General features: G+C 39.3%; 1 protein-coding gene across 4 annotated transcripts in view; it reads right to left on the minus strand.

Moving 5' to 3' along the window:
- Positions 1 to 4,596: 4,596 nt before the first annotated feature.
- The window catches only part of LOC143770337 (cell adhesion molecule CEACAM2-like), a 43,817-nt gene continuing 34,571 nt past the window's right edge, over positions 4,597 to 13,842 (minus strand). For 2 of the 4 annotated variants that reach the window (XR_013214605.1, XM_077259864.1), the window contains 3 exons: positions 12,508 to 12,555; positions 10,509 to 10,552; positions 4,597 to 9,441 (listed from right to left, as the gene is read on the minus strand). Coding sequence is in view for 2 of the 4 variants with exons in the window: in XM_077259864.1 (XP_077115979.1) it covers positions 9,325 to 9,441; positions 10,509 to 10,552; positions 12,508 to 12,555 (209 nt within the window). In the remaining 2 variants the exon portion in view is untranslated. The remainder of the gene's footprint in view (positions 9,442 to 10,508; positions 10,553 to 12,507; positions 12,556 to 13,842) is intronic. The other 2 variants (XR_013214606.1, XM_077259865.1) reach the window with 1 other exon arrangement.

Below are 13,842 nucleotides of genomic sequence, written 5' to 3' on the forward strand. Positions count from 1 at the left end.
TGGTGACAAGATTAATGGTATGAGCCGGAGTCCTATTCTTTGGTCTTAATACTTCTTCTCGTGTGGCTTGCTGGGAGTGTTGGTATGCCTGGGATATAATTTTTTGAGGATAACCTCTTGCTCGGAATCTCTCCGTCAATTTTTGAAATGTTTGAAGTCAGTCTGATCCCCCAGGGATTATCGTTAAGCTGGCCAATGAAGAGATTACACTCATCCAGGGTTCCAGTCAAATATAACAAGACTTCATCTATGTATCTGTACCAATTAGGTACATGTTCTTGAAAAGGACGAAGTTGGTACACATGCTCCTCCTCCCACCACCCCATAAATAAGTTTGCGTACGATGGCGCACATTTTGCACCCATCGCGGTACCAGCTGCTTGCCTATAATCGGTGCGGTCAAAGACAAAATAATTTTTTTCAAGCACAAGCTTCAAAAGGTCAAGGAGGAAGGAGTCATGGTCCCTGTCCCTACTAGATACATGATCCAAGAAGAATGCCACTGGTCTAATCCCCAGGGTATGCTCAATGCTGGTGTAAAGGGATTCGACATCCAACGTCACATTAAAGTTATCAACCGGTATTCCAAGATTACTGATCTGTTCAATGAGATGCATACAATCCCTGATATAGGAAACTAGGGAGTAGACAAGGGGTTGCAGAAAAAAGTCAAGGTAAGTGCATGGTCTTTCAAAAAGTCCCCGTATTCCAGATATTATTGGCCTACCTGGGGGGTTGTCGAGGCACTTATTCACCTTAGGAAGCATGTAAAAAGTCGGTATTCTGGGCACATCAGTTGTTTATATATTTCTTTGGGTGGTATACAAAACTAATTAGGAGTTAAATAAGTTGTCCAGGCTTGGGGCCCAAATCTGCAGTGACTCTTTATCAGTATTCTCTGGTGCTGGAGCTAATGTGAGCTCGACAACCCCTTCAGTGATGATAAGACTTGACGTGCACTGTAAAAATAAAGTCATGATGCTCAGAATTTAAGGCTTCAAGAAAACAACCCACTTTAAAGATACCTATCACTATATTTTGTAATTATCCATTTTTTTCTGTATTGAGTGGGTGGGCTCTTCTTGATATTCAAGGAGTTGTCCACTACTTTTTCATTGATGACCTATCCTTAAGATACGTAATCAATGTCTGATCGGCCAGGTTTCGACACCCATCACCTCCGCCGATCAGCTGTTATTGGTGTTGGCAGTGCAAGCTGGAAGCTGGCCATCTTCTAGTACTTGCCGAGGCTTGGTACCTTACATCTGCCTCCGCCTGTATGTGAAAATAAGGGCTGTTGAAAGTCGAAGAAGAGGCAACATTCCTGAAATAATATATATGACAAAGTTTCATGCATTTACATTTACTCCTGACCTAAGGTAAAATAAGTGGTGGCACCATAAATCACACTCATTTCCATTCTTTTACAATATTTTAGAAAATGGGCAAAAATTGATTTTTGCTTAAATCCCAGTTTCAACTCTAATAAAAATTGCAGCAGCAAATAAAAAAGCAAATAAAGGCAAAATGAGAACGGCTCTGTTATTTTAGCTAAGTTACAAAACAAGAAATACTAGTTCCAGCCAGGACTATTGCCAGGCATCGGCGCTTGGATAACAGAACCAGCAGGAAGTCTCCAGGCAGATGGTTTATGACCCATCACAGTATATAAAAAAGTATAAAAGAACAATTAAATAAAGCAAAAACAAATACAGGCAACTGCAACTACTCGGATCACGGTAAGCAGCTGAAGAAAACCGAAACATCGCTCTATTATTTGTTACATTTTCCGCAGAGTTTCATCACCTTATGGGATAATTGTTCTTTGTTGTGTCTACCATCAGGCAAAAATCTGTTTGGTTTGTTCAAAAAACAAGAACAAAACAGAAATAAAAAAATAAAAATAGAATAATTATGTATTTGTATAGTTTAGGAATTTCTTTGTGGTTTTTGTGGGCCGTCGTGTGAACTATATTCGTGACTTAATTTAGGAATTTCTTTGGGTGGCACCTGTGGTTCTTGTGGGGCGTCGTGTGAACTACATTCGTGACTTACTTTAGGAATTTCTTTGGGTGGCACCTGTGGGTCTTGTGGGGCGTCGTGTGAACTACATTCGTGATTTACTTTAGCAATTTCTTTGGGTGGCACCTGTGGTTCTTGTGGGGCATCATGTGGACAATATTCCTGACTCATTTTAGAAATGTTCACCGATGTTGAGTAATCCATGGATCTCCAGAAGAGTATGTGACTGACATATACATGAAAGAGAGAAGATGCTTCTTCTGTATTTATGTCCCATCCAGATTTAGGGAATGAAGAGCAGCTCTGGAGCACATACTTCTGCTCAATAACCAATGCCTTTTATTATTCCACTGGCTTTTACTTCTCGGATTTATGTTACCTAAACAGTCATCCGCTATCTAGATTTCCTCATACTTATGTGAAGGTTATTGAATGACTTTGTTGTTTTGCTTTTAGTTTGCCTAATGTTTTACATGCACCACATGGAGACCAAGGAGAATATTTGCATTTGGTAAAATGTCGAGTGAGGTTACATTTTATAAAATAAACTAATGTCTTTAAATTGCTTTTTGGCTCGGTGTCTATACTCAGTTGGTGTTGGTGATTTTCATTCTAGGATGTGTCATCTTTTATACCAGGCACAGTGATATAATCTGATATCGGAAAAAAATCGTGTGCCTAAAGGTCCATTTAGGTGAGCCAATAATTAGCTAACAACACTGTTTCTCGATTTCGACAACTGACCAAATCATTTTTTGCTGGCATAAAAATCATTGTTACTGGCAGATCATCACGCATATGGAGACAGAGTGAGTACTAACGATCGTTGTGTTCAGTATTCGACATAGGTGCTTATTAGTGGGCCAAAAATGACTCATCTAAATGGGCCATTTGTCATGGGAGATCAGCGAAACTGTAAGAAGAGTTTCTAACCACAACATAGTGGTCTATTCTTTTCTATACCATCCAGTAGAATTGTGGTTGCATCTCTAAAGTAGACTTCAGGCTCAGAACAATTCATTGAAAAAGTGTATTTATTGACTGACTCAACATTTGCAGTTGCATAATTCTATGTAATACTCTTCAATGATGGACATATCCTTTAAAAATAATCACATGTTCATGAGAACCACAATATTACCAAATCCTCTCTTTGCAATCCAACACAAGTGAAATTTCTACATGAGTGACCATCACCAGTTCCAATTGGCATGAGAAAGAGTCAATGGAAACAGCCCAACCAGACATTTTGGACTTATTTGAAGATCCTTGGACCCAAATGTTGCTCAAATGTATGTATGTTGGTCGTATGTTCCCAATAACAATATTTTATAGAGGTTCCTTCCTTGGATCTTGATTTGAGATTATTGGGGAACTTGGAATTAGGTTTTGTATTGTTCACAACTACCTCATTCTCAAACATTATGATGTTGAACTAACTGGTGACGTTCTCTGATGATCACCTTATAGCCTACTTGTTAGTTCTTCAGTACATGAGCACCCCATACATCAGATTCCTGAATGATATCCATCCTGTCTCCTCTTATCCTTGGTTCAGGTGATCACACATATGCTACGAATGGGGAAAGGAGAGCAAGCTGCTGTCAGACACCACTTGGGGTGGGCAGACATGTTCATAGAAATCATAGGACCCCATACCAAAAGTCCAAATTGGCTTCCCATCCAGTTGGAGTCTGGCAGCATCATGGTGCATAGACAATTTTGACCACAAACATCAGTAGACTTGGCTGGCTAATATGCAGAGATTAGTTCTGTTTATTCATGTCTGCTGTCATTTCTGCTAAAAAATGATGCCGCTACCCAGGAGTCGTGACCAGGCTTACAGAAGTGGGCAGATGACAGGCAGGCAACTGTGCCATTAAGGCCCTCCCAACTCATGGTAGTGGCTTGGTCTGCCTCCTTTGAAGGTACGCTAATGGTGGCAGCTGATCTCCATCAAGAACCAAATATTGGACATGTTTATGTCCAACAAGCCCAATTTTAATGTCACCCAAATTCCCCTGATGGGACAAGTCAGAACATCAACAAATACATTAAAGGGTTAGCCAGATTACCAAAATTGGTGAGCTTAGCCAACATTATTCTATTCTATAAAATCAGCTCAAGCAAAACCATAAATATTAATGATTTGAACCAATTTTTTTCTACTAAAGACAAACCAAAATTAATCCACGTTTGGCAGGCAACTGGGCCATGAAGCAAATGACCACCAAACTCATGCAGATGCTTGGTTTATCTTCACCACAAATGGTTGAGGTTGGACTCCATTAGGAACCAAAGATTGGGCAATGTCCCCCAACTTCTGCTGACGGGATAAGTCAGAACACCTTCATATACATTAGAGGGTTGGCCAGATCACCAAAATTGGTAGCCTCAGCCAACAGTGACCTCCAGATCAAGTAAAACCATAAATATCAATGATTTGAACCAAATTGCTTCTTCTAAAGACAAACTAAAATTAATCTACGTTCAACGGGATTTTTAAATATTATTTTGTCTTTTAATGAATGAATAAAAGTCATGAAAGAAAAAAAGAAAGAAAAACAATCAGAGTTAAAGGGCCAAGATAACAACATTTTATTGAACAATTAAAAATTATATACATCTCTTAATATCAAAAATATTAATTTGACGAATTATAGTACAGCACATATATTACCCATCTGTAATTACATTTCATCGTCCCCGGTAATCCAAATCCAAATCCTCCCTAGTTATACATTGTCTAATAATAAATACATCACATGAAAAATCTGTGACATTGCTGGTGGGAAGAAAAAATGCAGAGGAGGAACGGGAGAAAGAAAGCTTATGTTAGACCCAATTTCCAACGCTTGTGAAGCAAGGGTATGTGTGAACATAGAACACATTATTGGTACAGCTGAGCCAAATTTGTCTTTCCAGATAGGACACCCCTTCCGTAACTCTCAGCTCCACCTGTATACCCTGACATAGTAATGTTATACTGCGATGTTTGGCATTTTGTGGGACCCTCCCTGAGTCAATACTTACTCGCACTCATTGTCCAGCTCAATAAATAACTCATTCCCATGCTCGGATATTAAGACAGTCGAAACACGTTTGGAATTATTTTTGACCTCCTTTCTTATCTCTGATTCATAGGAGAATACAATTTGCAAAGAGTCGTTTGGAGGAGTGAGGACTGATACTATTTTCTTGTCAATGAAATTGATTGCTACGGAAAAGGGAGTCAGCGTTAAAATGGGACCATAGGTAAAAATAGACTTGATAATTATCGCATTGGTAACCGAGCAGCAGTTTTAGGGAGAAGGTTTATGGCTGTAATGATGGATGCTTAAGTTTTCGTTTCCCGTAAAACAAAGCTACTTTGGAATGATCGGTTAAAAACTTCTAGGCACCCTATTGGGAGAAGAACCCTAAAAATTTTGACTAATTATATTCGGTATTCTGTAGTTGAATATTTATCGGAAAATATCATTTTCTTTGAACTTTTCCAAACTCAATCATTATAAGACAATCCTAGAATTAGAGATTCGACAAGTGGAATTTCCAAAGTAGGAGAATTGGGTAAGCATATAGTAGTTTGGCATATTAAGTTGGTAGGCTTGAATTTTGGCACATTTTAAAGGACACTTGTTAATAGTGCATGTTGGTGAAAAACTAGAGTTAATTTTTAATGTTCTATACAATATCTAAATCTACAATTTAATTGATCTATACATAATCTAAATCTACAATCTTAGCAATAAACAAGAAGCACTACTTTGGGTTTTTCCCATTCTAAACCCATTTTTTTATCGTTGTTTAGCATTTTCAGACACATTAAGTGTGAAGGTTCACTTTAAAGGGAATCTGTCAACAGAATTTTGCCTCCAAACTACTTATATCCGCATGCAGCTCTTTCAACGACAGGTCCAGTGATATCTTTATATGGCTAGTCTGCTCCTCTGTTACTGAGAAATCAAGAGTTTGAATTAATATGGAAATTAAGCTGAAGAGCTATGGTAGATCTGAAGCTTTAGTCACTCCAGCTCTATTTATTCCCAAAGCTGCCTTATCCCGTATGACTAACAACCTCTATGCTGGGAAGAGCTGGTCCGCATGGGTGCAGTGGTGTGCTGTCTATTGAGTAAAGAAGTCCAGCTCTTGACTTCTCCTAACATGCTCGGAGAATGGGAAGTGTTCACAGCCACAGCCCTGCACAGAGATGAGTGTATACTATATACTCATCGTTACTTCCATATCTATCATTACCTTGTGCACCATAACTCAGTAACTGCAAACCTCTTTGACGTGTGACTTCAGGCAAAGAAGGAGCCATCAGTCAAGCATGAAGAAACAATGCTGGCCAGGGAATAGAGCTGATGTGACAGAGGCTTCAGATCTACAAACAGTTCTTCAGCCTCATTTGCATATCAATTAAAAGGTTGATTACTTGATAATAAAGGAACAAAGTAGCCATGTAAAGGTATTGATGGACTTGTCTTTGAAACAGATACATAGTTTGGGGTGTGAAACCCTGCCGACAGATTCCCTTTAACGCATGTTACATGTAAACGTCTATGAGCTAGGATCCATATCTCATGACCATTGAACATTTAGCACAAAAGGCATCAAGTCTCCAATCGGTGGTAATCGATGTTACAATTGGAACCATGGGTCAGAAATGCGGATTTAATGGGAAACCCTTCAAAGAAATCGAAGCAGACAACAGTGGGTCACTTTATTTTAGGATTTAATCCTAGCTCAATGACCATCATCAATCCCTTTTTTTTCCAGAAACCATTGCTATTCTTATCAACAGACTGTGTCTGGTATTACAGGTCATTCACAGTCAGGTGAGAGCTGCATTAAGTTGGTAACTAAACACCAAGGGCAAAGCAAAGTGGCTTGTTGGTGCCCACATCCCCTTCCACACTCTGACACCTACACTAACTTCCCCCTTAGTAAAGCATGTCCATAAGTTGAGGAGAACACTATGGAATTAAATAGCTTTTTTTCCCAGATCCAGAATGCAGAAGGATCATCATGATGGCCACCACAGCTGAATACTATAAGGTCATATCTATCAATTCTATCACTTTAGCCATCTTTCTGGCTTTTACCTAAAATTAGTGCTCGGAGAGCACAAAGTGCTATTACTTTGTTTCCATTCGAGTATAAAAAAACAACATATATTAATATATTAATACAAAATAAACTAGAAAAATAAGAGCCAAGGCTCAAGGGGAACTTTCACACCAGAGGAAGAGAAGCTGGAAAATGGTTTAGAGGTGAGGACATCAAAGAAGAAGAATTGTACGGGTATATATTCAGATGAAAAACCAAGCCTGTGTACATGGTATGGAGTGTTATGCTTTCAAATTGTAATTAAAAAAAGTATGGGAGACGCCAGGGGAAACAACCTGCCATCATGGGATGTTGGAAGGCAGGACCACAGGTTGGTCGTGGTGTGTATAAACCTACATGGAAGATGTTGGGGTGATTCTGGAGGATTTCTATTTACCATCAAGGTGAATTCAGGACATATTGACCAATATAGAGATATAAGTCAGGAGAAGGTAACTGATCATGTGCCACTTATAGGAGAGTATCAGATATGGGACATGAAATGACAAGGATTTATCCCATCTATGAGAGGGCAGAGAGGACTATCTGTTGGGTGATCCTGGAGAAAATCTAGAGAGTTCTATAGAGATCAGAATAAATGAGGACCTCTCACTTGCCATAAGTATGGATTTTCTGTACCTGGCAACAATGCTCCCCTTCTCCTGACTCTTGGGTTGTTTCTCTTTTGTCCCTGCTCCTCAAATATGGACCCCTCTTCCCCGTACATGAATGACAGTGGACATGGTCCTCAGGAAAACTCCCATAGAAGAAATTGAGGACCATACCCGCTTGGCTAAATAGACTAGATTTATTTACAGGGAAGAGGAGGCCATATCTCAGGAACGGAGAGGAGCAGGAACAAAAGGAAAACAATGCGGATTCAGGATAACAGCAGCATTTACACCAAGTTTAAAAAATTACATATTTATGGCAGGTGACAGGTCCTCTTTAATGTGTAGGGAGAGAAATACTGCAATCTTGGAATATGACATTTTTATTACTGGCTGGCTGAAGAGGTTTCAGCAAGAAGAATCCTTCCTGGAGTAAAAGCTAAAGCGATAAATGGCTTTCCGGTGGAGTTATACTAGATACATGGTGAAAGCTTACTTCCTTTATTGCGGAGGCAGTAAACACCTTCTACGTGATGAATGTACTGCCAGGTTCAAAGAACAAGGTGATGGTGGGTGGAAGTCGGGAAATAACTGGGGGAGCATAACTATGAGTCCGCTGTGGTCAAATGGCACAATAATAATATTTTGCGGGGGGGGGTAGTTTGAGCTAATAGTGAAAACAATCTGTCCCAAAAATGTGGTTCCCTCGAATATAGTGCGGTCTAAGGGGTACATTTTCTCCCAGCTAGATCCCTGGGAAATGAAATATGTAAATATCCTCATCACAGACCCAGGTTTCTAGTGCCATTTACAGGATTGTTTCTTCCATTCAGAGGCACTGGAGACCCTGTTGTCTTGCTCTGTGAAGAAGCTATTTGCATCTGTTAAACATAATAACAAAACATAATATGGTGACAGATACGTATGCAGATTTTGAGCATGTATATAGGAAAACATTCTTTAAACTGATCTTTGAAGTGAATGGGATTAAAATAAGGATTTTGGCAAAATATTTTTTTTACATTTTTGATTTATTTTTTTACAACCCTTTCATGTTCTTTTCTTGAGCAAGTCTAGCTAAAACCGAGAGCCCAGCTCTCAACGCTGGAGGACCACAATGTCATCTGATTTATGGATAAGCATATTATTGAGTCCTGCTCTATAAACCTTGAGATGAAGGGGCTGCCAGCAGCTGATCGCCTCCTAATTTCAATTTATACTACGAGATTGCTTCTGACTTGTGACTTTTCAGCTCCCAGCGTTTTGGAAATTGTGGTTTCCCATCAACTTGGGTTGCTGACCACTATGATTCGGTAACTTAAGAACTAATCATGGTATATGGGCTGATTAAAAAAAAAAAAAAACATTGAGATGATTCTTAAGTATTTTGCCCTAAAATAAAAGGCATTCATCTTGACATTGAAATGATCTAATAGTGAAATACATACTGGATCAAATCCATTCGTAATCTGGAGTTTTCATCCTGTGCGCATCAACGTCAGGTCAACTTAGAGACTCGCATCGAGTCATTGCCATACGGCAAATATGTCCATATCAATTCTCTAATCTCCATGATTAATTATCTTTTGGTTGAAGTCTTCACATCGCTGTATATCGTTTCTGCCTTGTTTTCTGGCGCTGCGGCTTTGACAGAGGGATTGTTGGGGAGTTGGAGTGATGCATATTTCACTTCGTCCTGAAATAATGTAAAGAAGAAAAGAATGTAAAGAAAAGTAGCAGAGGAAACAGAGTTCGTAAAGGAAGGTCCTACATTTAGAGAGCTTCTCAATCTGAAGGACAATTGAATGATAGATTTCATGTGTAATTGTACATTTCCTATTTTCCCCAGATTACATCTGATCTCTGGGATTTCAGTGGACCATCTTAAAGGACTTTCCTAGCAGTAAAAGAACTAACCAAAGATGACCATCTAGGTTAATGAGCTTCCTACTGAAAAAAATGAGATACTATAGCTTCTGCTCATTACACCCAATCTCTGAGATATCATATACTGTAACTCCAGATCTGTGGAATTTCAGTGAAAATCTGATCTGTAGAATTTCAGTGGACCTCCAGTGAACATCAACCTCTGGGATTACAATGGACAGCTAATCTCTGGGATTTCAGTGGACACCTAATCTCTGGGATTTCAGTGGACACCTAATCTCTGGGATTTCAGTGGACACCTAATCTCTGGGATTTCAGTGGACACCCAATCTCTGGGATTTCAGTGGACACCCAATATCTGGAATTTCAGTGGACATCCAATCTCTGGAATTTCAGTGGACATCCAATCTCTGGGATTTCAGTGGACACTCAATCTCTGGGATTTCAGTGGACACTCAATCTCTAGGATTTCAGTGGACACTCAATTTCTTGAACCACCTTGAACAAAACTTCTAACAGAGAGGAAGTAATCAAAGTGGACCACCTTGTTTAATAAACTTCCTACTGAAAAAAGGGCAGGCTATAGCTTTTGCTCATTAACTACCGCTTTGGCTCTTAAAACAGCTATGAGCATTTTTCCTACCCTCACCTCTTATAAAAAGTAAAGAAGACATGACTTTAAAGCTCTTTCACTTTGGGTCATAAAATAGAAATCCAAGACCCTTATCACTGCCCAACAATCTAAAAAATAAAGGGAATATATTTCTTCGAAGTTGGACATTTTTACCGATGCAACCAGACATTGGTTGTTATGAACAACTCCACTTTCCTTTGACTAAATTTTAAAAATTAGTAAAATGATGCGAGGATAGTTACCTTTTCTTCTTGAGGGAGGTTTGTTATTGCGGTCTCCGCCATAACTGGATACAACAAAAATAATTATGTTTTATTTGCTTATTAAAAATATAAAAGCGAACAAAATATTATTAAATCACTATACAATATCAGTATAAAAATGATAATGATCTGGAATAATAATATGATAAAATAATTTTACGATATAATATATGCATAAATATATTTATATAAAACGCGTTAAGTTTGTCCACATGTAGCTAGGCTTAGAGTAAAAATAAACCATGTTTTTATCCAGGAAACCATCAACATTACTGATTTGAACCAGGTACAGGAGAGGCACAAAGTCCATGGGCGGACACATTTACACCACCATTACTCATACTCTGCATCAGGAAGTAATTATTTGTACGCCTCTAGATATGTCAGGCTAGGTGTTCATCATTCATGGACTTGCTTGGTTTTGAACCAATCCAAAGACAAATTAGAGGAGGCTCTCGCCCCTTTGCTCTGAAGATAGGCACTTAGATCCCCAAAGATTCCTCCTGTTTTTCTATAACAAGACCACCCGTATAAAGGTAGGAGTTTAGTTGACCTGGGGGTGGAGTGCAGAAGAGGAGGAGACTCCAGAGGAAGCTATTTTTATTTCTCTCTATATATTCCACATTTACTGTATCTTTAACTGCAATGTACAGATTTGCACATATTCTTTTTTTTACTGTTCATTTGGGTCTTAAGTGCAAAATTAAAGGGGTTGTCCACTTTTATGAAAGTGGAACCCAAACTTTGTAAAATACTCACAATAACAAACTCAGCAGGTAATTAGCGCCGGTTTCTGGACGGTGTTCGGGGATTAGTATTTTGGCTCTATCCAAGCACTCAGATAGATAACGAATTACAGACACTCAGGAGCAAAGTGCCAGAAAAGTATTAATAAAGACTCAATCACGATTCTGCCTATAGGTGTGCAAACAGTGAGTGACAGTTCAGTCATACAATCTAGGACAGGGGCATGCTGAGCTGTCTGTATGTTGAGTGACAGTTCAGCCATCCAATCCGGGACGAGTCGCAACTTTCTACATGTGTCTGCAATTCTAGTAATTACCTTGCTATTTAGCTGGCTCTCTGCTTTGTGGTGTGCACTTGCTCTGTTCTCTGTGTTCCTGTATTTGATCTTTGTTACCAGACCTTGGATCTTGCCTTGACTCCTTGTTTGCCTTGCCCTTTTGTCTTGATCCACTACCTTCCTGGAATTCTGACCTCGAACTGTCTGACTAAACCTTTGCCTTATCCCTTTATTTATGATGAGCTCTCTTAGTATCTGACCCCGGACCTCTTGACCACACAGCTTCACCACTTGTCCATAAGCAGTGATTAGCATCACAAAGACTATTTAGAAATTCGCTTAAAAAAGTTGGCCCCAAACTTTGTAAAGTTCCTAAACTAACAAACTCAGCAGATACTCACCCTTACTAGGTCCAGTGCCATCTCCCTTCTGGTGTATTCACTATTGGCATCACCGCTACAGCCAACATACTGATGGAGATGAAGCTGGACCTAGTAAGGGTGAATATCCGCTTAGTTTTTGGGGCTCACTTTCTGAAACAGCTTTCGTTAAAAGAATTTCCAGTGCTTTGCTGCTGAGGAGTGTCTATAAGTCATTATCTAGCTGTGTGCTTTGCAAAATTGATAAAAAATCTATCAAAACTGTGGTTCCCTATCCATTCACTCAGTGTTAGAGATAGCAGGAGCGAGTGGGAGGAGTTGTACACAGATCTACAGTGGAGATGGAGGAAAGTATCTAAAGTCTTATGGAGGGCAGAGAGGAAAGCACATAGAAGAGATAAGTTTGGAGGTGCACTCTGGAGATGTGATAGATAGATAATATAGTACCATAATAATAATAATAATACCACTATATAATAATATAATAGTACCACTATATTAGCAGAAAAAAACTTTATGAGGAGCATCAGAAACAGCAACATAATTAGTGCCCCTCCCCCGTGATTAACCTTACCTCCGTTTGGTTTGTTATTTGCTTTGATTTCTGCATATACTACACTCCCTGTAGAATAAAAATCTTTTATGAGAGCAAACAGTGTAGAACACATTTACTCCTGCCAAGTATCAAATGAATGCAGGCTGACCAAGCCTTGGTTTCCGATAAAAAAAAGTTGTCATGCCACGGTTCACTACATAATCTTATGAGCTTTATAGAAGTGCAGTTAAAATTGTATACAACAATTACTTTTTTGTTTTTATTCTACGGTCATGAACATTTTTAAATTATTGCATATTCACAGATGCCCCAGGCAGTACATGACACCAATATGTCTCCACATTACTCTAGAGACCCAGCAATGCCACCCAATAAAAGTCCTGGTGATGACTACGTAGAGGCATCATCAGCAATTTTACTATTGTCAATAGTACAAAAATAACTAAACAATGGCAAAGGTATCACCTGGAAACCACCAACATGCAGGGAACATGTTATCATGGATGATCACCTTTGTAGTATACACCCTGAATACATGCAAACTAAGTCAGCAGACTACAATAATTCGATTTTGCAAAAAAGGTAGTTTTAGTCCTTGTGGTGTTGGTCAACGACATGGGCCCACTATGCCTCCACAGGATTTTGGCTAGTCCAGAATAAGGGATTTTTTTAATATTTAGGCTCAAGTGACCCCTTATGGAGGTTTAGACTTTGTCCCGTTCCTGGAGTATCTCCAATAGTAGGGAAGGAACAATAGAAGAAACAGAAATTTGTTGGTGAAACGGATCCAAGGTCAGGACAGTCAGCACTTAAAAAGCAGTGCTCATGAGTGTGGTGACCAAAACCACAAAAGGGACAAGATATTATAAAGACACATCCAAAAGAGGGTGTTCTCAAATGTTTCTGGGTTGGGTTTGGTGGCCAGAACCACAAAAAGGGACAGGGGATTGATTGTAAAGTCTCAACCAAAAGGGGGTGTTCACAAAAGTTTCTGGGGTAGGTTTGGTGGCCAGAACCACAAAAGGGACAGGGTATTGTAAAGACACACCCAAAAGGGGGTGTTCATAAATGTTTCTGGGGTGGGCGTGCTGACCAAAATCAAGAAAGGGACAGGGCTTTGTAAATACACTCAAAAAGGGGTGTTCACAAATGTTTCTGCGGTGACCCATATAAAAAAAGGACATGGTTTTGTAAAAACCCTCCCAAAATGGTGTGTTCACAAATGTTTCTGGGGTGGGTGTCGTGACCCGTATCAAAAAGAAGGACAGGGTTTTTAAAAAATACACCCAAAAGGGGGTGTTCACAAATGTTTCTGGGATTGGTCACTGTACTCATGGGTGTGGTGACCGCAAT

The sequence above is a fragment of the Ranitomeya variabilis genome, chromosome 4 (assembly GCF_051348905.1).
Source record: "Ranitomeya variabilis isolate aRanVar5 chromosome 4, aRanVar5.hap1, whole genome shotgun sequence".
Classification (NCBI taxonomy): domain Eukaryota; kingdom Metazoa; phylum Chordata; class Amphibia; order Anura; family Dendrobatidae; genus Ranitomeya; species Ranitomeya variabilis.